At 43.0% G+C, this 23788-nt stretch overlaps 1 protein-coding gene across 12 annotated transcripts in view; it reads right to left on the reverse strand.

Moving 5' to 3' along the window:
* Positions 1-19943, reverse strand: part of slc8a3 (solute carrier family 8 member 3) — a 52736-nt gene extending 32793 nt beyond the window's left edge. For 8 of the 12 annotated variants that reach the window (XM_030771786.1, XM_030771790.1, XM_030771789.1 and 5 more), the window contains exon 1: positions 18166-19799. In XM_030771786.1, coding sequence (XP_030627646.1) covers positions 18166-19745 — 1580 coding nt within the window. In that variant the 5' untranslated portion in view covers positions 19746-19799. Of the gene's footprint in view, positions 1-18165 lie in introns of all 12 variants that reach the window. The other 4 variants (XM_030771779.1, XM_030771778.1, XM_030771784.1 and 1 more) reach the window with 2 other exon arrangements.
* Between the last annotated feature and the right edge of the window lie 3845 nt (positions 19944-23788).

Here is a 23788-nt window from a genome sequence, read left to right on the forward strand (position 1 = left end):
ACAGCCCCATCTGCTAATTTGGCATCCAATGTTCAGCCACAGTACTCTGCCCATACTAAACAAGAGTTATTTTCCCACAAACAAATGCAAATTCACAAATATCACTCCTTCATACTCTTGTATTCTAAGAAAATCCAAATACAGCTGTACAAATCCCTAAAGAGTGCCCCCTTTCCTCAACAACACCACACAAAATATTGTTCTTTGTATTCAGATTTCACAGAAATGTATGGATTAGAAAATAATATCCACATGTTTCACCGCTCTTTGTGCCAGAATACAATACATGACGAATACACAATAACTCAAACTGGATAAAAATGATACTTTATGCCAACGCTATCACTTAAACATAAATTTAGCTGGCACCTTTATGAAACCCTCATCAGATATTGGATGATAAATGCGTACGTGAGTATGACAATAAGAATCTTCTGTCTCGATAGATATGAGACACAACTTTGACATTAATCCAAAACATTTCTTCAAATATTTTCAGATCAACTGAAGTTCTCTCAAAGCTCTCTCTTCTTTCCTGATCTTATCACTCTAGAAAATTCCACTCTAAATTGACACAATGACATGCAAGATATGCTATTTTTACCAAATCACCGTAACTGAGATTCAAGAATCCTCCGAAGACAAAAGATGCGTATGGTGTAAGGACTTATTTGAGGAAATTACTGAAAAGCAACGGAGAAAGATTTGTCCAAAACCCCGAGTACAAACCATAAACACCCATTTTAAATGACTTCAGTTCTAACGAATAATGCAATTGTACATTACAGCGCTGTGGTTAAATCATTTCAGTGGCAACATATCTGACTTATCTGTGTTTCTTTTTAAATGTGAAATGCATTAAGGCATTGACTGTCTTTGGGAATGTCTCAACATTCAAGTGTTTTGAGGGAAAGTGATGAATATTTTATCCTCTGCCACTAATGAGAAGCTATCAGTAGGACCTAAATTATGTATTTTTGGACTCTTTCCAGAAGACTGTAACCTCAGCAATACAAATAAGAAAATGATTTTTTTTTTGTTTACTGCAAGCTAAACACACAATAACCCAGTTTCAGAGGTCTGCTAGCACACTGTGAGTACGGCACTGTCTAGACGGGCCAATACAGTTGCTGGCTATGTGCTTCGTTTATGGAATTTCTAAGGTTTTACTGAAGTCTTGGACTGACCTTACGATGTGTAAAATTGTTTATTGTTATTATTGTCATTATTATTTTTTTCTGATCCAACCAGGGGCCCTGTCTGTCCTGGAATAGTAGGAAGAAGTACCTCTGTCCCATTGCATTGTTGCGTGCCTTTGTGTTTGTGTTTATGCTCATGCTTATGTGAGAGACACTGTGATGTTACATGGAGAAACAATGTTACAGTAACATGTTACAATAAAAACATTTGGTAAAAGAAAGTGTGTGTGTGTGTGTGTGTAAAGATGAGTGTCTGTGCATGTTGTGTAACAGAGAGAGGGAGAGAGAGAAGAGAGACAGACAGACAGACAGAGAAACAGAGAGAGAGAGTGAGAAAGAGAGGAGAGAGAGAGGAGAAAGAGAGAGAAAGAGAGATGGGGCATTTTGGTGAGCAGGGAGATCTCTGGAACAGAGAGAAGGAGGGAGAATGGGAGGAGAAACTGTGTGAGGCAGGTGATCTGGTCATAAATGGAGGAGAGAGTCGGGATGCTGGAGAAACAGCACATGAGGATGGGAGGGGGAGAGAGAGAGAGGGAAAGAGAGAGAGAGAGAGAGAGAGAGAGACAGAGAGGGAAAGAGAGAGAGAGAGAGAGAGAGAGAGAGAGAAAGCAGGAGATTTTTTTCCTGTCTTTATTTCTCCCCAGTGTCACCCTGATTATATAAGAGCAATGTGCTAAAAATAAAAGCCTACAGTACAAACTCCGTGTGTGTGTGTGTGTGTGTGTGTGTGTGTGTGTGTGTGTGTGTGTGTGTGTGTGTGTGTGGGTGTGTGTGTATGCACATGCATGCTTGCACTGATGGACAAACACAAACACACTTGCACGGACATATCAGCTCAAACACACATATATGCATATGCACACTCTCACACTCACACATATTCATGCGTGCACACGCACACAGTCTTCATCCGTGCTGTGAGATCATATTCTCTGTGGTTGCCATAGAGACACAGCCTCCTTCAGCTGGAGAGCAGCGGTGGTTTGACGTCCTGGAGGGACAGCAGATCACCCATGCACACACACACACGCGCAGAGCAGATCACACACACACACACACACAAACACACCATTCAGCCACCCCTCCACACCACTCTGTCCTTTCTTTAGACTCATGTCTGTCTTGCCTCCTTTGTCTTTCTCTTTCTCCCTCTCCATCCCTCTCTCTCTCTTTTTGTCTTTCTATCTATCTCTCAATTCTGCTGTCAATCTGGCAGAAGTGAGAGCAAAATGAATGAATCTGCACAAGTACAAGAGCACACACACACACACACACGCGCGCGCGTGTGCACACACACACACACACACACACGCACGCACACACACACACACACACGCACACACACACACACGCACACACACATACACGACGCACACACATACACACACGCACACGCACATACACATACACGACACGACACGCACACGCACACACACACACACACACACACACACACACACACACACACACACATACACACACAAACACAGATTTTTTTTTTGGTCTGTGGCACAGCGGGCATATGATGGTTCAAGAGACGGTGACCGCAAAGTGAGTGTTTTTTCTTGGGGAATCTGCTCCACGCGCCGTGCCATGTCATGGGTTTATCTGTCGATCAGGTGGGTTCAGGTTAAGAAAAAAAGAAAAAGAAAGAAAGAAAAATACAGAAAAAAGTTCAGACAGGCTCGTGGAGGGACGGCCTGAAGGCTGAGCAAAAGCAAAAAAAAAAAAAAGAAGCATAAAATGTGCCCATATCTGTTGTCTTAGAGCCCTCGTTGTGCTGCATTCCCGTAGCAGCACACAGGTGGGACGCCACACACACAGTAATAAACAGCAAAGTAAAAGGCCTAATGGCGACATCAGAGCAGTTAACCATCGAAAACATGCGGAGAAAAAAAACAAACCCACGAAACAGAGGCAGAAAACTAAAGAGGAGGGAAGGACAACAGAAAATATGGTGTGCTAAACAAAAGACAACAGGAAATGTTTGGTACTGTGAAAAAGACGAGGTTTGTTCTCAGAAGCTTATCATTCAAGACACATGCTCACACAGAAAAGCAGACCACTTATGTTTATACACACACTACATTTCATTTTGTCCAATTGTATTTCAGTATTGGATCTTTGCACAATCATTTTGTTTTTTTCTGGAGTTATTTTAGACTAAATGCATCCGCTTTTGTGTACTGTTTTCTTTTTGAAGACTGCCAAGCACCTGAGTAGCGTCTTTCCGCTGCACGAGAAAGATGCTTCCTAAAGATATATATGTATTATATCATAAGCAAAGCTGTAAGGTAAGTCTGTTCATTTTTCATTATGACCTTATCCGGACCAGCACACAATTCATGGTCAAAAGCGTCTGCAGCAACATTCAAGTTAGACACTTTAAAAAGTACATTGTCAGAGAGCCAAATTACTCAAGAATAAGACCTTAACACTGTGGGTATTGGGCCTTTTCACTTAACATTACACCTTTACTTTCACTACCACCAGAAAAGATTAACACAGAAACTATAATCTCATTCAAAACAACAATGTACTGGAGATGTACTTCATTGGACAGTGTCCCAGGGCAAACCCCAGCCTGAAGAGCTAGACTCAGCGCTATAAGCAACAGAAATACACAGCTGCAGTTGAGCCCTGTGTGTGAGTGTGTGTAGAGTGTGTGTAACTCTAGTCTGCTACGTCCCTCAGGCATGTGTGGAGAATGTGCTGGGTCGACGCTGCCTTTAGATAGACAGACGCATCTGTGTGTGTACACACTTATACACACACAGACACACACACACACACACACACACACACAGAGTATACATCCCTAACAGACATTCTTGACCACATGAAATAAAAGCTGACTGTGTTTTTTTTTTAATCTAATATCAAAGCTGTCATCAGTCTTTAGAGGCAAGCTCTGAAAACCTCAACACTGAACATTCTCAGTCAGTACTGAGACCGTCCATGTCCAGACTCCTTTCCTCCCCTCTTTCTCTCATCTTCTCTTTTATTAGTGTCTCCAATTAGTGCTGTATTCACAGAGAGGCCTCTGGTCCTAAGGTCCTCATCTCCACTCTACTATACATACTCACTGCCACTGTTCTAGGCATGAGAGAATGTGTGTGTGTGTGTGTGTGTGTGTAAGAGAGAGAGAGAGACAGAGGGAAAGAGTGAGCTGGACACAAGAGGAGGTGATTTCAACGCTCCAACAGATGAGGTAATCTATCAAGTGTCTGAAAATGAGTCTTATTCCTTTGAGAAACTAACGCTGTTGATTGCAAAAACTGCATTTAGCTGCCATTTGTGTTTTAAAAAGCAGAGTGTGGTAGACACCGATCCTGTACAATTCCCTGTCTAGACATCACCCAGAGAACTACTACTGTGTACGTTGTTGTTAAAGTAAATCCTAAAAATCTCTTCATCTTTTTTTTCCAGATTCTTTTTCACTCTTTCCACCTCTCTCCCCAACAGAGCTGCCCTCAAACATATCTTCAATCCATCACCATTAAACTACCACCCTACCCACCACAAAATGGTAATTCATCATGGATCTAACCATCTGGAGTGAATACATGAAACAGAGAGAGAGAGAGAGACAGAGAGAGACAGAGAAAGAGAGAGAGAGAGAGACTGACAGATAGACAAAGAAAGAGAGCACCAGTTTCATGTGTTGTGAAAGTTATTTCCAAAAGTGGATTATTATGAGGAAACCGAGGCTTTGACTAATCCCTGCCATGTGAAAATACATGTGTGCATGTTGAGAAATCTCCAGGTTTGGGCCATTGATGTCTGACACACACACACAGCTGATGTAGAGAGACTTGTCTCTGAGCTAGCTACTACGCTACAGCTACGTCCCCTGCCCAAAATAGAGATCTCAGTGTGTCATATGACCTCTGAGAGAGCGAGGGAGAGAGAGAGAGAGAGAGAGAGAGAGAGAGAGAAGGTGGGGGAGATGAAGTGGACAGATGAGGTGGGATGGAAAGAGGGAGGCAGCAAGAGAGACTCACGCACACACGCACGCACGCACGCACGCACACACACACACACACACGCACGCACGCACACACACACACGCACACACACACACGCATGCACGCGCGCGCGCACACACACACACACACACACACACACACACACAGAAACGTCCACAGGTGGAGCAGTGACATTCAGTATGTAAATGTGTGGGTGTGACACTGGTTGTAAAGTACAGTCATCATCATTTCATGAGCTCCACTTTATTCATTCAGTCAGAGTTCTGTGACTTCCCTTCAACTTATCATCCTTCTCTGTGACTTCTCTTTAGATAGCATTTACACACGCACATACAGACCCCCCCCCCCCCCGCCCCACACACACACACACACACACACACACACACACACACACAGAGAAATGCATAAATGTGGCTTTACATCTGTTTAAAATAATCTAATCAACTTCACTCCACTGACTCTGACTATACGGTAGTTTCAGACACATTAAAGAGAGAGCAAGAGAGAGACAGAGAGAGAGAGAGAGAGAGAGAGAGAGAGAGAGAGAGAACATCACTTTCCGATTTTCCGTCAGAACATAAGGCCGGCGTTGCTCTACACAGCGTTTTCCTCATATCTGTGGAGTATTCCACATCTCTCCCCTCATCTCAGCAGTGCTTTCTTCTCCTCCCCCTTCGCCTCTCTTCATGCCTGGCACTGCTTCATTGATCGAAGACCAAATGGAACTGGAGAAGGGTTTTTTTCGTTCTTTTTTTTTCTTTCCCTTTTTTTCCATTATCGACAGTCTGATGAAATGGCCAGAGCTGACAGATGGAGGATTCCATTTCACTGACTGGCTTACTGAGCTGAGTCTTTGTCATAGACGCACGCGGCAAAACGGTTTTCTTCATCATCAATACTATCGTCATCATCATCATGGATACACACACGGTACAAGGCATCGCCGTCACTTTTGTCGCGATAGTCCTCATCACCGTCACCATCGTCCTCATCAACAACATATTCATCATCACCATCATATTCAGTGCAACCATTATCATCATCTTTCTTACTGTCTTCCTCATAATCGACGATGTCATCAAAGTCTTCATTACTGAGCCCTACCTGAGTGTAGGGCATTGTCTGTGTTAAATCAGAACAGAGAAACGAGGTCTCTTCAAACCGTGCCAGGCACCAGTTCTCTCTTCAACTGCCAACATCTTTAAGCCAGAACACACACTCAGTCACTTCAGCAAGATCATACAAGACAGCTCAAGCATTACAGAGGGAAAGTACTATAGAATCAAAGAGGAAGTGTCTTACTTTGACACAAACACATTAACAGTAATTGCTCAATTAACAGTTTGATAAATAGTGGCATAAGAAATTAGGACAGAGTTTTAAGAATGCAAGATCAAAGCCCGTGTTTCTACACAGGGGGAAAAAGATGAAAAACAAACCAGGCTTCAAAAAGAGTCTGAATATCTCAAGAGAAGAGAAGCATACACACATACAAACACGCACACACACACGCATACACACTCGCACGCACACACACACACACACACACATACACATACATGCACGCGCTCACATACACGCACACACACACACGGATGCACACACACACAAACATGTGCGCGTACACGAAACACACACACACACACGCACACACGCACACACTCTCACACATACATGCACGCACTCACATACACACACACACACGCATGCATACACACAAAACACGTGCGCGTACACGTAAACACACACACACACACACACATTAAAACACCCACACACAACTTGGAGACATACATACAATCTTACATGCGGATATAAACTAACACAAAGAAACATAAATACACTCTTTCACACATATACACATAATCACCAACAATCACATGTATATATATATATATATATACACACACACTGTGATATCCAGACTCAGAGACATCCATCTCAGAAACTGATTATGTACATGTATACACTTTCTGACTCACTGATGCATTCAAATATACAAAGGACCATGATTTAACAGAGGATAAGAGCAGAGACAGGGGGTAAGTAACAAATGAAGGACAGAAAAAGAGATGAATACAGAGCAGGAGGGATGAATAGACAGACGAGACTCGCAGGATGAGAGCTAGACAAGGTGGGGAATCAGAGAGACGAAGCCAGAGACAGAAAGAGAGAGAGAGAGAGAGAGAGAGAGAGAGAGATGGCAACGTTCTGTCCATTCCCTGTCTGCCTGCTGAGAGGAAGCTGAGGGATCAAACAGAATTTACACTGCTGAAGATTTAATTAGGATCTCCAGGAGGGAACATTCCGCCCCCCCCCCCCCCCCCCCCCCCGAGCCTGTCACACATCACCATGCCGACACACACTCAGACACATCACATATCCCTGCCACCGTAGCCTACACGCACACACACACACGCGAACACACACACACACATACCAATTAGCCACTGCTCTAACACACACACACACACACACACACAAATGATACCAGAGGGCAGAAGCTAGCTGTTTTACTGGAGGAGGCAGTCAGTGACATGAACATGGAGTATGCCCCTTACAATCAATATACTTAAGTATAAGGGATTACATCCGAAATACAGGGATCAAGACCCCCCCCCCCCCACCCTCCCACCAACACACACACACACACACACGCACGCACACACAACAGACTCACAACTCAAAGCTCATTTTCCTTTCAATTCAGTGTTTCCAACATCCCCCCCCCTGCCCCCACCCCTACCCCCTCCCTGCCATAAGAGAGAGGGATGGCGGACCATGGAGGACAGAGAAGAGTAATATTCCAAAACTCGTCTTGGCCGAGAATGAAAGACGTCTGTCCAAAGGCATTGTGCACAGCGGTCAATTGGATGTGAAATTACATGCAGCGACAGAAATAGGACGACACATATTTAGAACGAGACACGCAGAAAGCAAGAGAGAGAAAAAGACGGAGAGAGAGAGAGAGAGAGAGAGAGAGGGAAGTGAGTACACAAGGGAGAAACAGCTAGGGGCTTAAATAATAGATATAAAAAGAGGAGGAATAAAATGGAGTGAATTATAATTATTCATCAGAAAAGTTCAAAAGAAGAGAAATTAGGCAAAGGATAAAAAGACCGAAATGAGCAAATGTAGTTAGTCAAGGAGGAAGAGAATTCGAAAGAGTGGATGGAGGGAGTTAAAAAGAAAAAAAAACAGCCCTGGCAGCCAGAAATGAGAGACAAAAGAACAAAACTTAAACAAAAATAAAACTCTGCGAAGAGTCAAGTTTAGGCAGTAATTTAGAACATAACGGAACAGAACATGAGAGAAAACAGAAGTGAGAAGGAGAGGCATTGAGAGAAGAGCAGAGAAGAGAAGAGAAGAGAAGAGAAGAGAAGAGAAGAGAGGAGAGGAGAGGAGAGGAGAGGAGAGGAGAGGAGAGGAGAGTTCTCCTACTGTGTCAGACATCACTGGTTTAAAAACTATGTTATAAACATGCATGAGCATCTTATGATTGCTTATGACACGTGTAATAATATATTCATTCACATTATTCCTCTTCCTCCAAGCTGTTCCACTATTCATCTCTCTACCTTTGCCAAGGTAAAAATGGAAGAGATGGGGAGGGGATCTGAGACAACAGTCTTTCACTTTATGCGGCGCATCAAGAGTAAAGACAGACAGCCGGGAGAGGAGTGGAATGAACAATAGAAAAGGCAGAGTGTTTTGTTCTAAACAACAGTGAAACTGATGTAAACCAACTTGTTTTCCTCCCAGGAGGATAAACAGACACGTAAAGGAGGCAGATTATTAAGGGCGTCTAGTTCTCTCAAACAGCACCTCACGAAAAGCAATGCGTACACAAACACACACGCACGCACGCACACACGTACCTACACACACACTCACACACACACTTTTTCCCTCTCTGCTTAGCACCAGAAATGTCTTTTCAGAGTGGTGAACGGCACCCCAGAGAGCCTGGATATTTTCTTCATGTTAGCAGAGGAGAGGAGAGGAGAGGAGAGGAGGGGAGAGGAGAAGAGTGGAAAGGAGAGGACAGGAGAGGTGAACAGAGTTAAGAATCAAACATAGAGATTTTTCCTGTGTTTCTCTGTAAGGCAAACACACACATATACACACACAAAAAAAGGGCAAGGCAATTTTCTACAGAGTTTTCTAAGCAGCTACTGCTGAAATGTTGGGTTAGGTCGTTCTGTTATGCAAGTAATACACTGACTGTAGCATGTGTGTTTCACTTACACTGAGCACTAATGCTAATGGAAGAGTGACACACTGTCACAGTATTGCAGTTACCATAAACAATTTTACACAGTCAAGAGTCAATGTTTCCTGACTTTCCCCCAGCATAGGGCAGTGGGAAGAAATGGTGGCGTCGGGTGTGAGAGAGAAAGAGAGAGAGAGAGAAAGAGAGAGAGAGAGAGCAGTCAGAAGTTCCTGATGCATTCTGGTGCATCGTGCTGCAGCACCATGGGAATATAGAGCAGCCAGCTGCCCAAGAGGAGATCCCCTCATAGCACAGCACAGCAGAGAGAGAGAGAGAGAGAGAGAGACAGAGAGAGAGAGAGAGAGAGAGAGAGAGAGAGAGAGAGAGAGAGAGAGAGAGAGAACCCCTCTGCCGCAGAAATTCTCAGTCCAGCTCTAATGCAGGAGAGAGAGAGGGAGAGGAGGATGAGGAAAGGAATAAAGTGGGAGAGGTAGAGCTGACTATGAAAAAAAAAAAAAAAAAAAAAAAAGGACATCCACTGGATAGCAGAGAGAAGGAGTGTATACTCACACATACACCCACACACGGTGTTCGGAGGAGACGGAAAACAAGGGAAGGGAGGAGGAGAAAGGATGAAGACAAAAGTAGAGAAACTAAAGAACAGAAAATACTGGACGATCCTCCTCTTTCTAGACAGCTCCACTCACATGATCCCCCACAAGGCCTGACCACTCACAGGGCAAAGGTCAAAAAGTCACGGAGAGGGTGACCGTGTGTGTGAGAGTGTGTGTGTGTGCGTGTGTGTGTGTGTGTGTGCATGTGGTTTATTGAGGGTATAATATCACTCTGAGGAATTGCCCAACTGGTGTTGAAACAGTGTTTTAGATCTCCTGGGAAATGTTTCATCTTCCAACCTTGTTTATTTTATTATTTTTTTTATAGAATGTCTGAATGGTCGTTTCAGCTGACACCTGCCACTGCTACATGAGCCGCACATGCCCAGAATTCCTTGCAGGAGTGATATCTGGGACACTGGGGGTGTAACAGTTTTGTACCACGTGAGGGAAATTCTTCCATCTGGAAGAGAGTTGCTAAGCGTCAGAAGAATCGACCAATATAAATATTATGAATCAGACTTTATTTCATGCGTATTTTGGGAGAAGCACACCTCAGAGATGAAGCGCAGTTCTCACTGAGGTTAAAAAATGCAGAGCTTACTATACAGAAAGACAAACAAGTCCAAGGACATGTGTGGGGGTTTAGGAGATCACTTTTCTCATGGAGTCACAGGACACTTGGTGTTCGCTCCCAGGTCTTGCAGACACACTATTTGCTCAGGGGCCTTCTCTTCCTCGTCCTGATAAATGCTCATTGTTCTAATACACAGATACATTTCATGACATATTGTCATTTAACAAGCACAGGTCCCTAAAATAATAATACTTCATCGTGACAGTAAGTCATCAGACACAGTTTTCTTCTAAAAGGTATGATAATAATGTAAAGCAATGTTTTCCCCACAACCAAAACTGAAAACTAGAAAACTACATTTTTTTTTTACCTAAGCTCCTGCACATTAAGCTTTTATTGTCTAAACATGATGCCGTCCCGATACATATTCTTAGTATAGGAGAACCTTCCACACGGCTTGCCCTTTTGATCATTAACGTTAACGTTAATCGTAATTTGAAGCTGGTACCCCTCTTGTCTTTTCATTTCTCTCTGTGAGAACATATATACGCAGCGTGCCTATCATACAGCGCGCGTATTCTTTGACTGAGCAGACGGTTATAACAGCTTTAACGACGACGATGTCGACCCAGTGATCGTTTTTTTTTTTTTTTTAAATAACAGCAAAATACGTGGTCTCATTACTCAGATGATAACTTATACTGGAATTTAGCAATCCAGATAAAGGAACAAAGCAGATTTCATTTCTTGGCTTCTTCTTGTTTTTTTTCTTATATCGCAGTGCCCTCGCATTGATCTGGGAAAGGTCGGAGCAGTGGGTCATCGTTTTGCAGTCGTCATGTGGTTCTTTTTCTGCTGAAATGGCACGCTCAAGCCATAGTCCCCAAACTCACCTCATTTCAATCCAAATGTGGCTGTACTGTCGTTTTGCCAACATGTACGACCAAAGAAATCTTGCAGTTATTGTCTTGATGAAGAAACCTTAAAAGATACTGGTGTTTACATCTCTTCCCATTACAGTCATGGAGAAGAGCCTCAAAATAACCATTTTAAACTCAAGTGTAATTTTCTTACACTCATTTTCTAAAATCAGAACCTTAAAATGAAAGGCACTGAAGATTAGTTTTATTTCATTTTCATTCTTTTAAGAGCTTTGTTAACGTTTTTATGAAAGTTGGTTTTTGTGCTAAATTTGAACATGTTGTTTAACAAAAGAAAAGAAAAGAAAAGAAAAGAAAAGAAAAGAAAAGAAAAGAAAAGAAAAGAAAAGAAAAGAAAAGAAAAACTCCAGTTCTGAGCTGGCTAAATTTTCTTTCAACCCAAACCAAGCTGTGGCCCAAAATCGGGGTACAAACTGAACCAAGAATAGGGTAAAGTGTTAGACCTCTATGACATGGTAGACGAGAGGGCAGAGATGACAGGAGTGACAGATTGAGCACAGAAGTGCACTGAGAGTGTGATCCCATTCTGTAGGGTGCCTCTGATGAGTCTGTTTACATCTTTGAACGTGCTGTGAGTATCTTGGTCATTCTGCCAGACTGTTATTATGTCTGTTTTTCGGTTGAATTTTTGTCCTGGTATCACAGCAAGAGGTAGCAGTTAACAGGTGCAAAACATTTGCAATCATCACGCTCGTGTGTGTGTGTGTGCGTGTGTGTGTGTGTTGTGTGTGTGTCTGGTCTCTACCGCTGGTCCTCCTAGTTCTCTGACTGTTCCTCTGAGTCCTGTATTGATTAGTTTTTGTAAAGATGGAGGGACGTTTCTCTGGATTAGTGGCATGAAGTACATTAAGACTGCTATGTGGAGATGGTGACCTTTTATAAAACAGGCCTGATTAGTGTAGGAGGCTCAGGCAGCGCTCTCTCTCTCTCTCTCTCTCTCTCTCTCTCTCCCTCTCTCTCTCTATGACACAAGGACAGCGTATAGCCTCCACAATACCTTATCACCAGAACTGATGCTAATTCAGACTAGGAAATTTTAACATAGTGAAAGAGAGGGAGAGATACTGTCCTGTTTATAAATATAGAAAGATCTACTCCAGAGTGACGCTGGCTTCCTCCTCCTCAGTGTTTCTGAAATTCTCACTGTAGCCTAACACCTGCCTCTTGCATACCCCCCTCCACCCCAACCAGGCAGCTCAATGTCACAGTTTGAGTTACAGCTGTCAGTGGGTTACGAGAAGAAAGAATTTATTCTTATCATATCAAACGTCAGGAATTATCATTTAATAATCTTATGTTCATTGAGGGACAGAAAAAGCATGTTTCAAATGCCAGCAGATAATTCCATTTTAGGTGTATACAACACCCAGCAATTTTTTAACAAAGTGCCAACAGTCAGATGTGATTATGGTTTGAGTGTTGGCCGCAGCACAACTGCGAGGGCCGTGTGCGTGCGCGCGTGTGTGTGTATTGAGTTTATTCCAGTATGGCTGTGTTGGCCTTGGCAGAGCAGAAGCTGAGTGGTCAGCAGGTACTGGATCAGTATGGACATGTGTGCTGCCACTCTCCATGACAGCTCTGAAGTGACTGCTGCCATTTTAAAGGAGCTTAGTGTGTGTATGTGTGTGCGCACGCGCGCGCGTGTGTGTGTGTGTGTGTGTGCGTGTGTGTGTGCGTGTGCGTGTTTATGCATGCATGCGAGCACCAGGAGACAGGGATCAGCTATTATCAGTCCATTGGAAAACTTGACAAAACCATGACCATTACAACTCATAATAGTATTTAAATGATCTTTGGCACGTATGCATTACAAAGACAAAGTAATTGCTCTTGAAACATGTGAAATCACATGCAACGACACTGTTCGATGGTGCCAGCTGCTCAAGACCTGAAGCTTTCCTCTACACTCATTTATTTGTTTCACATCATTCGTTTGTTTATGAAGTCAGTGGTAGCTGGTTGAGCACGTGTCTCCTGGGAAATGGAGTCCACCTCACCTCACAGCTGTGTTGTGCCTTCACTGGGTCAAAAAACCACAGACCTTCAACCAAATGAAGCTAACCATCCTCATATGATCGGAAAACAAGAAGAAGAAGAAGAAAAAGAAGAAAAAGAAGAAGAAGAAGAAGAAGAAGAAGAAGAAGAGGAAGAATTCTTTTGGTGAATTTGAAACTGCCAATAATAATTCTGCAAATGCCCGTTTCCGATGAAGGCGTGAATAAAGAGGCTTTGAGTTTTGACTGGAAAATCTAAAATTAACCCACAGTTAATGCCAGCTCTCCTGTTTTATGACTTGCATTCCTGGCTTCAAATAAATGTTGAGACTTCCTATTCTGTCTCTAGTGCCCACAGCTCTGCATAACTAACGTCAAGCTCGCCATCAGCTCTTTCAGCGCAGTAAGTTCATTCACATAAAACAACCACTGTAAAGGAAAACGCGTAGTAGACAGATACAGATACAGTATCACCGACCTGTCTGAAGGCGCCATTATACCCACTGGTCAAACAATGGATAGAGTTGTACCATGTCATCCTGCAGGTTATAGAGGAGTAGGCTACGCTGATAAAGAAGATAACAGAGCTGGTTACACAGTACTGAAATATTTGATTTAACTCAGAAAATGCAGAATATGCCTTATAAGGACTCAATATGGCTGTATATATTCAAATTATTATGGCAGGGGTTAAAACCGCCAACTCAACCTCTTACAACTGAAAAGTTCCTAAACCTTCCCTAAAGCTCCTAAAACAAAACTCTATTACTAAGCAATATCGCTCAGTGGCCAGTAAATATATGACCATCGTCACATGACCATGATAATGTATTTGGGAACCTCTTGATGGATTTCCTGTCCATTAGTTTATATCTCCATATCTGCCATAGCGCCGCTAAGAGCTATTAAAGGTCTTATTTAGCACAGAGAGACATTTTGGCCTTCCAAGAGCCGTATCCCAGGGCAACAGATTAGAGGTGTAATAAATTCACGCATTGCTGATAACAATGGGCCCAAAGAGTGTCAAAATAGATTGAGAGTGTCTCGTAAATTGCAGACAGAGAGAGAGAGAGAGAGAGAGAGAGAGAAAAGACTGTCTGGGAAGCAGAATGAAGAAGCTATTTGAACAAATACGTGTATGTATCCAAACAAAAAATATTCAGTAGTCTGCTCAGGTTTTGAAAAAAAAAGACATTACCTCAATATACTATTTAATGGTTTCTGTCTAGAGATTTGCCATTATTCAATACTCTGTCTCTGTCTTGCTCTCTCTGCTTCCCTCTCTCTCTCGCTCTCTCTTACACACGCCACATGTACACATACACCACTCTTTCACTGACATATGCATAATACACATTTTTATCAACCTACACATCCTCTTAGTCATAGACTCCTGGCACTCAAATACAATCATATGTAGTGTGTGTAAGGATGTAGAGGAGGCATGCATGTGGTAAATATTCCAATAGTGCTATAAATAGTGTTTCTGGGCCAGGAGAACCGGCATCTGCCTGTCCCTCCCCCTCCTCCATGCCACTAACACTGGGAAAAGCCTATCCATATTACTCGAGCATTCTCCTGTGGATATGAACTCTCTGTCAAAATGCTTCCAGTTTTGCAAAATACTGTTCCGCTGCCTTTTTGTTTTTGTTCTCTTTCTGATCGCACATGAATGAGTGTGCTTAATTATCCACCCACATCCATTATGGAATCTTCATGAGTTCATCTGTCTTTCTTCCCCCACAATGCTTTGCTCCCTCTCCCTGAAGGGGAGCCGCTGAATGAGGTTTTGTGTGTGTGTGTGTGTATGTGTGTGTGTGTGTGTGTGTGTGCGCGCGTGCGTGCGTGCGTGCGTGCAAGATTGTCCTCATGGAGAAATCCACAGCATAACCTTTCATCAGTGACCTAGGCCAACAAATCATTCCAAACTTTCCGCAAATACTAAGTATACAGTAAGCATTCACAAAATAAAATAAAATATACCTCACGATGACATAAAATATAACATTCCAACATGTTTTTAATGTTATATTTCCAACAGATGGAATGAGATACCGCAATGCATCAGATATATGTGCTTCTGCCAGGATTACGGAGCAGTCTCTTGAATTGTGTGGCTGACTACAAACCACAAACATGTCTGCAATGATCTCTTCACCTAATGAAACACCTACTCATTTTGGTTACTCAGACATCTGCAACGCGCCAAGAGAGTCTGGTTCTTTCATCAGAGAGTAACCAGGCAGGTTACAGGCCAAAGCTGACCAGCCAAGTATCTCTCTTTTCTTGGCAAATTACTCTATCCCTACAGCACTAAGGTTTAAAGTGAAGTGCTTTAAGTCCCAGTAAAGAACATCATTTCCCATATGCATTGACTTCCCATATCCTGATGTTCAGTTGTGCCTGTAGAGGGAAGTCATGTCTGTTTACCATTTCCCCTCTGGTAAACAGAATGACCAAATGGACGGTTTTACTAATTACACCTCTTAATTCCTCATCACTGTGATTATCTATAACAGTGATCATGTGTGTTCATTCTTTCTCAGCGTAGCTGCCACAGAACAGCCAATTCCCAAAGTCAGTTATTCAAGCAAACCGTGTTATGTGTCTAGCCTTGAACCAACACTTTGCTGCTTCTCCCTGACCACTCAACTAACCACTCTCCTTTGTTTCAGGATTTCTGGATCTCAGAAGAATAGATTAGATTAGTGATGGTAAGATGTTAGAGTGGCTACTTCAACAAACCAAACAAGGAGCAATGTAAGTCCTTTCGCTATAAGAGCAGCTTAACTAGTTTTGAACAGGTCTTCACAGCAAGCCTCTGGATTGCATCTTCAGGGCCTGAGAATACAACTGTTCTCTTAGCTTGTGTCTGTGGTTGTTCTACAGTCTACAGAAGGAACAAACAGTATAGACTAGTGGTAGAGGAAACTCAACTGTGCTGCTTCAAATGCTGGAGTTCTGCTGCATCACAAAGGGCAGGCTTCTCGGAGCAGCGCTCCGATCGATCGGTCAGTGCTGTGTCCCCATGACGACTACATCAGAGCCTTGGCTCACAAACATCGTCCAAATGCCCTTCCAGTGAGCATTTACAAAAATAAATTAAAAAATATATATATTACATATTTGTATTCATTGGATTCCACACTATATTATACTGTCTAATCATAGATCAAGACTAGGTAAATTACCAGAGAAAAGGTATGTGATGTATCCATGGCAACAATAGGGGGGATGAAAAGTTATACCTCTGATTTTCTGAGATTATGCCAAGCTAATTAGCACACAAACCTGGTGACATTCAATCCAATTAACAGACTTTCAAAGAAATTTACAAAAGAGACAAGATAGCCTATAAGGTGATAAGTGTGATATCACTATGTTGTAAAACTAATTATGTTAAATCAAATTCCAAAAAGTCAAACTGAACACAAAACAGTTCAGTGAAAACTGTATTCAAGTCTATGAGACTATGATTAGCATCCATTACTCTATTTTTTAACACAATGGGAAACTATAAGAATCAGAGATACACTGATGTCTGCAAATAAGTCACTCACCCCAACAGCATCAAAATACATCTTTTTAATTTTTTGAAGAGAGAATATTCACTTAAATCTCGATTAGCCTTTGAAAGGTAGCTTAGTTTAATTTAAAAAGCAGCCATGTCTGACTTCAAACAACCTGAGAAAACTCTGCATATAATATTTTACGCTCATAAATTATTATATTAAATGTTCGAAATAAGTAACATTACCAATTCACTATAATTGGTCATTTCTGTTGTAACACAAAGAAATATTTAAAACTAGGCCTTCTCCGACTGTGGAACTTGCATGTCTGTAAATAGTGGACCCACGGGAAGCAACCAGAGTCAGAATCAGCAGTACAAAGACAGAGCACTTGGACATACCAGCTGAGGTTACACAAGGACTGCCTGTTCCATGAGCCAAGTGTCAGCTCGCAAAGTCAAATTCATATTGCATGTTCCAGATGCACACTCGCTAACAGCATTAACTTGACGAAAGCAAATTCTCTTTGCGGAGACGGACAGAGAGGCATATGGTGTGAACCACCATTTGCGACTGGGAGATAGACATGCAAGAGAGGGAGAGGAGATGAAACACAACAGATATTATAACAGAATGACAATTAATTCACTTTATGCTGTCTGACAGACGCAATTTATGTCCATGCACATAGACACCTGTCACAAACCTTCTCCATATCTGGACTGTTTAAGAAAAAGAAAAAAGAAACTTTTCATTGGAGCTTTGGAACAGTCCTGTTTTAGCATACACACAGAGAAGTGAGTCGGGAGTAAGTGACTAAGGATGATCCAGGGATTAAAGTTAATACCGCCAGTTAATATTGCCAAACTATCCCTCATCTCTTGAGTCCATTAGACTTCCTATGACACATAATTTGAACTTAACTTGAAAAGCATACCACAGAGCATATGACAACTGAGGGAGGTAAGATACTTGTGACAAAAAAAACCAACTCAAGATAAAATATTCACATTAAAATTCAATAAGACCAAATTGTGTCCAATACATGAGATTCTGTGACCCCTATCCACAGCACCAATCTTCTCTTCACTCATTCCCACCACAGATAATATGAGAGCATTCTTACCAGGTTTCATCGTTTTTGAATTCCAGCTCTCCGAAGGTGTCCTCAAAATCCTCCCCTCCTCCTTTGGCCAGTCCCTCCATGGTTCGGAAGGGCACAATGACCGTGCCCCTTGCCCCAGACGTTCTCAGCACCTTCACCTCCATGATGCCAATGCTCTCGCTGACATGCACAGAATCACTTTCAAACGTGAAGATGCCTGCATGGTCATCATCCAGGATGGTCACTGTGGCGACAGCGGGGAATCCGAGCATGGCTTTCGGATAGGGCAGGCTGTTTGGCGACAGGACCTCGTCCTCTGTCTCTAGAACACGGACATTGCTGAGGCGGACGAAAAAATGCTCGTCCTCCTCGAAGATGTCGTCGTCAATGATTCCGATGGCGATTTCCTTCACGACCTCACCAGGTTTGAACACCACCGTGCCTTCGGTGAACTCATAGTCTGCCCCCGCATTGGCCGAGCCATCTTCCGTCTTGTAATCCACATAGATAGTCTTGGAAATGTCCCCGCCCTTGCGGACAGTGGTGAGAATGGCAGCACCACAGTTCTCTAGACACTGGTATACAGAAGGCTCAAAAGCAATACGTGACACAAATTCCTCCGGCTCCTCCACGTGCACCTCCTGCACACTCGCACTTCTCTTGGCCTGCTCTGCCACATGCTTCTTTAGGATGTTCCCAGCTCCTGTCATCATGCGCGTTGCTTGGATGCGGTAGAAGGCACGGCTCTTCTGCTGGTGCGAGAGGGCATAGTAGTTAGCCATCTCCACCAGCTGGTCGAGCTCTTTCTCTGGGTGCTTCTGCTTGAGGTCCTTCAGGATGCGAATCATGTCTCGTCGTGACTCATCCACTTCTTTCCCTTCAATCAAACCTATCAGGTTGCTGGCAGCTCCTCCATCCACAAAGTGCGAGTTCATCATCTTGCCATCCATCTCTATGCCTTTGGACCGGTCACCTTCGGTCTCGATGATCACACCCCGGTGTTTGTCTGTACGATATTTCTTGTGCATGAACTTGTAGAACAGCAACCGGCGATCGGCCACCCAAGCGAGAATAACACAGATGGGGAAGAAGGCAAGAGTGAGAAGTCCCTCCCAGATCTGAACTACATTGGGTGAGAAGACAGCTAAGATCATATACAGCCAGATGTAGGCAAACACGCTCCAAGCTGCTGTGACAAAAAACACTCGCAAATGCTTGACCTTCCGTGTTTCCCCTTCAGGAATGACGGACACGCATAGGCCAATGATGACAAACATGTTGAAGGCAGCACTGCCCACAATGGTGGAAGGCCCAAGCTCACCTGCATGGAAGTCATGGCCACATACCTCAATGACAGAGAGGAGGATCTCTGGGGCTGAGGACCCTAGTGCCATCAAGGTGAGGTTGGATACAGTCTCATTCCAGACCCGTATGGTTGTTGTGGTGGTCTCACCATTGGGCCTCTTGATAATGATCTCTTTCTCTTGAGAGGTAATGACCTCAATGGCTGCCATGAAACGGTCTGCGATTATGGAAACACCCAGGAACATATAGATCATGGCCACAAAGTACACAATGACCCTTGCGATCTTGTCGCCCATGGACGGATCCTCTGGGTACCAGATGGGAAGAATGATTCCCGGCTTGCATTTTGACGTGCCCTCCTTACAGGTGATGTTGCTTGGTGGAGGGCTCGGAGTGATCCGTGCTTCTGCACAAAGAAAGCTTGTTGCCACGGAGACCAGGCCCAACCAAAGGTAGGCGGAAGTCCCCGGCTTTGTTGTCCTTGAGCGCTCCATGCACCCTCCTTTGTCTCAAGGGTCCGTCCTCTCTGGCAGTCCCTCTGGGATCCAGCACTGGGCTGTCTTTGGTTCCCACACTCACCACCTGTGCGAGATGAACAAATGTGGTAAGTAAAGTCAAAGGATTAGTGCTAAAGCTAATAAATGGTATATCTATTATTAAGGCAAGAGCAAGTTTATTTATGTAGCACAATTCATACATTAGTAATTCAAAGTGCTTTACAAATGGGCAGATAAAAGAGAAAAATAAGAGATTAAAAAAGGTAGAGTGCATTAAAACAGTTAAAAGGACATAGAAAAATGTAAGATTAAAAAGAATGAGTGCATAAAAGAACACAGGAAAAAAAATAAAACAAAAAAGTGCATTTTATCAGTTAACAAAAAGCATCTGAGAACAGTTGGGTTTTGAGTCTAGATTTGAAACTGGCTACAGTTGGAGCACCTTTGATGTCATCAGGAAGTTGGTTCCAGAGGTGAGCAGCATAGCAGATAAAAGCTTAAATTATTAAACTTCAAAAATGAGAGAGTACCAATGAAAAATGATGCTATCGCAAAGCACATAGTTGTGAAATATGTTCAAGTAACCTCTTTGAATAACCTCTTTGTCAGCCTGAAAGAGCAGTTAAAAGAGTAAAGAATGCAATGAACTACATGTTCCCACTTTTCATTTAATTAGTTTATGACCATAAGCAACTTCTGTGAACGGTCTGTCTTGCTTATGGTGTGGATGTGGCACAGTTACAGCCAGTGCTGCACCTCTAGTGCCACTGAGCACGACCATGTGGAAAACCCAGTAGCATGCCGGGAAACGTATCAGCTGTAAATGCAGTACAGCACATGTCATTATGTGAATGTTACCGACACCATCAAGTTTCATCCTGACAGAGAACACACTTCATGGCCGAAAATGAATTAAAAAAAAAAAAAAAAAAAAAGCCAAAACAATGAATTTACTTTTTTCCACTTTTTTTGACACAAATTTTCTGGGGCTAGGGAGAAAATTTCCTCCCTGTCCTCTGTTTTCAGTGTAACTCCTGGCAGGACTCAAGGCAGTGTTTCAATGCCAAGTGAAATCCCAGACTGAGAGCAAGTATTGTAAAGTGTCATGGAACAGTGAGGTAATGCAGATCCCTGACACAAACTCCTCTCTCAGCAGGTGTAAAATGTTGCCAAACTAAGCAATGTCCAAAATGACGCGTTGGCAAAAAGGACACACAGGGAGCAGGGAGGCCGGGCACTGCAAGGGAAAGTTAAAAGGCTAGCTTGTGTGCGTGTGTGTGTGTGTGTGTGTGTGTGTGTGTGTGTGTGTGGGTTAGTCCATCGTCCATATAAGCCAGATCTTATTACAGTGCTCTCAGAGAATGCCTCGAACAAAGACGTAATCCACACATAGGGATCTAACAGAGAGTCTGAGCGAGTGCGGTCATTTCAGAGCGAGTGCGGTCGTATTACGTTATTAACAATTCTACATAAACGCAACTCCACATATCCCATCAGCGCTTCATTCAGACTTACGACAAAGTAATGCATGTGTTATAACATCTGCTCAAGCATTACTAGACTGGCTTTGACTTCCAGCACATCACAGCTACCATCCCCTCTGAGATACATTAAATGGAGCAGGAGTCAACCAGGGAGCCCCCCCCCACCACCACCACCACCACCACCACTGTGGGGCCCAGAGGCACTTTAAGCTCCATTAAAATAATCTCAGTCATTATTAGTTAAATAATTCTCCCAGGAGCCCCCGAGGAGGATTACATTCTTTATTACACTAGCAAGACAGTTACCTCTCCCCTCCTTTATGCGCTATGGATTTAAGAGGTCAATAGTGTATGCAAATATATAAGTGAACTTTTTTTTTACAGGCATCCTAGGCACTGCATAAATGTTCCTCTTGGACAGGAGTTTTAAGCAGAAAAATCAACTGTCATTACAGTTTCTGAATTTAAGAGTCAGCAAGGACACAAATACAACCTGTGCTGTAAGTTAGTAGAAAGAAAGTTCACCCTCTGAAAAGTTTTGTATTTTTTAAAACATGTTCGGACATTTAGATACTCATTTCAGTACAGGGTTCATTTCAGCCCTGTTTACTGTCAGAGCACACAGAAAAATTCTTGTGTTAAAATCAGCTGTCAGAACTAGCAAGATTTCAAATGTTCTTGATACAGTAGATTACGATGCACGAACAAACATCTTCCAACAGAGTGAGCTGCTATATTCAATTTCTATGATTTCAGTTATCAGTGAGTGTAGATGCAACCTATCGCAGGTATGGGGAGATGACAGGAGAGGAGAGGAGGAGAGGAGAGATTGATATTATCAGGTTGAGAAAGGGCTGTTGGCAGCACCAAGACTTTGTCCCTGTGATAACACAGACTGCTAATCTGGTCTTCAGCTCTAAGTAAACAAACAGGATGCGGGATGGAGAAAATAGAATGCCTAATGAGAGCTTAATGAGAGAAAAACGATTTTGGAAAACAGAGGGCTTTGGCCTGGGGCGAGTTTCAGGAGCGGTTCTGATGTTAAAAAAAAAAAACTCTCTTATTTCTTTTCTCTTTCTGAAGAGAAACTCATCTCTCCTTCACTCCTCCTTTCTTCCTCTCTAGTCTCTCCTGTCCTCTCTTCTCTTTTTGTCCTTTCTCTCTCTTACCCTTTGTGTCTTTTCTCCTCTCCTGGGTATGGAGAGAGCGACAGGCCTGAGGTTGGTGACTGTTTAACAGTCAGAGGGCTCTCTCTCTCTCTCTGTCCCCTTCTCTCTCTTTCTTTCTCTCTCTCTCTCTCCCTCTTTCTCACACGGCAAGCAGGCAGTGACACTGGCAGCTTCAGCAGTGGAGAGGAAGAGGAATTTAGATGCAGTGGAGCATCTAAGCATATTACAGACTCAGAATGATTCACAGTTCTTACAAGGCTGACAGGCTCTGTGCACCTCCACAAATCCAGGAGCAAACAACACAGCACATCACACAATGCCAGGAGAAACACAGAGGTGGAGGGAGGAAGGGCACCTCGGGGAGGCGAAATCATGCTTTTGTCACCCCCCACCCCCACCCCCACCCTCCACCCCCCGCCCCCTCACCACTGTACCCAACTCATACAAATACACCTAACCCATCTCCACATCCATAACAAGTAGAAATATTATGGTGCCAAACCGAAACACTTAAGGCAGAGGTGACGATAAACAAAAGTGACGTTTTCTGATGAAACGAATTAAAAGGGAGAGAAGGATTACATAAGATTTTTTTTTTTCCACAGAACATGTGGAGGTGTAGTGCTCATCAAATCAAATGGATCAGAAACGCAAGCTTAACGCAATACCTGAAATCCAATCAGCTGTTAACTGCGGTACCGTCCTAAGTACGAGCATATAATACAGCCGTATTCAATTCAATCTTGTGATCTGCAGACAAAGTTTCAGTAAATATGACTTGTTTACATGCTTTCATGTTCATGCTACAATGGCATGAGTGGCAAGGGATTAAAATCACTTTACTCATGGCAGCAGGTTTGTAGGCTGTCAGAGGTCTAAAATAAATGCGTATAGAAGCTATATGCGTGAGAGTCTATTTTAGTCCAAACGACACGTTAACACTCATCCGAGTGGGAGGAATCCTCGTTCACAACCATCTCAACCTTCTCTTTTCCAAGAGAAGAGAAATAATATCATCCCTCCTCCTCACTTCAGGCAAGCCTCAAGAGTTCTCCTTCAGATGACACGCAGTCATAAAAACACACAGCAAAGCAAATCTCAATAACCATACCAAATAAAACACCAGTGACATGGTAAAAATCACTCCCCTCATCTCAGTGACATACACTCTGTACTCAAAAATAAGAAC

This window comes from Chanos chanos, chromosome 4 (assembly GCF_902362185.1).
Source record: "Chanos chanos chromosome 4, fChaCha1.1, whole genome shotgun sequence".
Classification (NCBI taxonomy): Eukaryota; Metazoa; Chordata; class Actinopteri; order Gonorynchiformes; family Chanidae; genus Chanos; species Chanos chanos.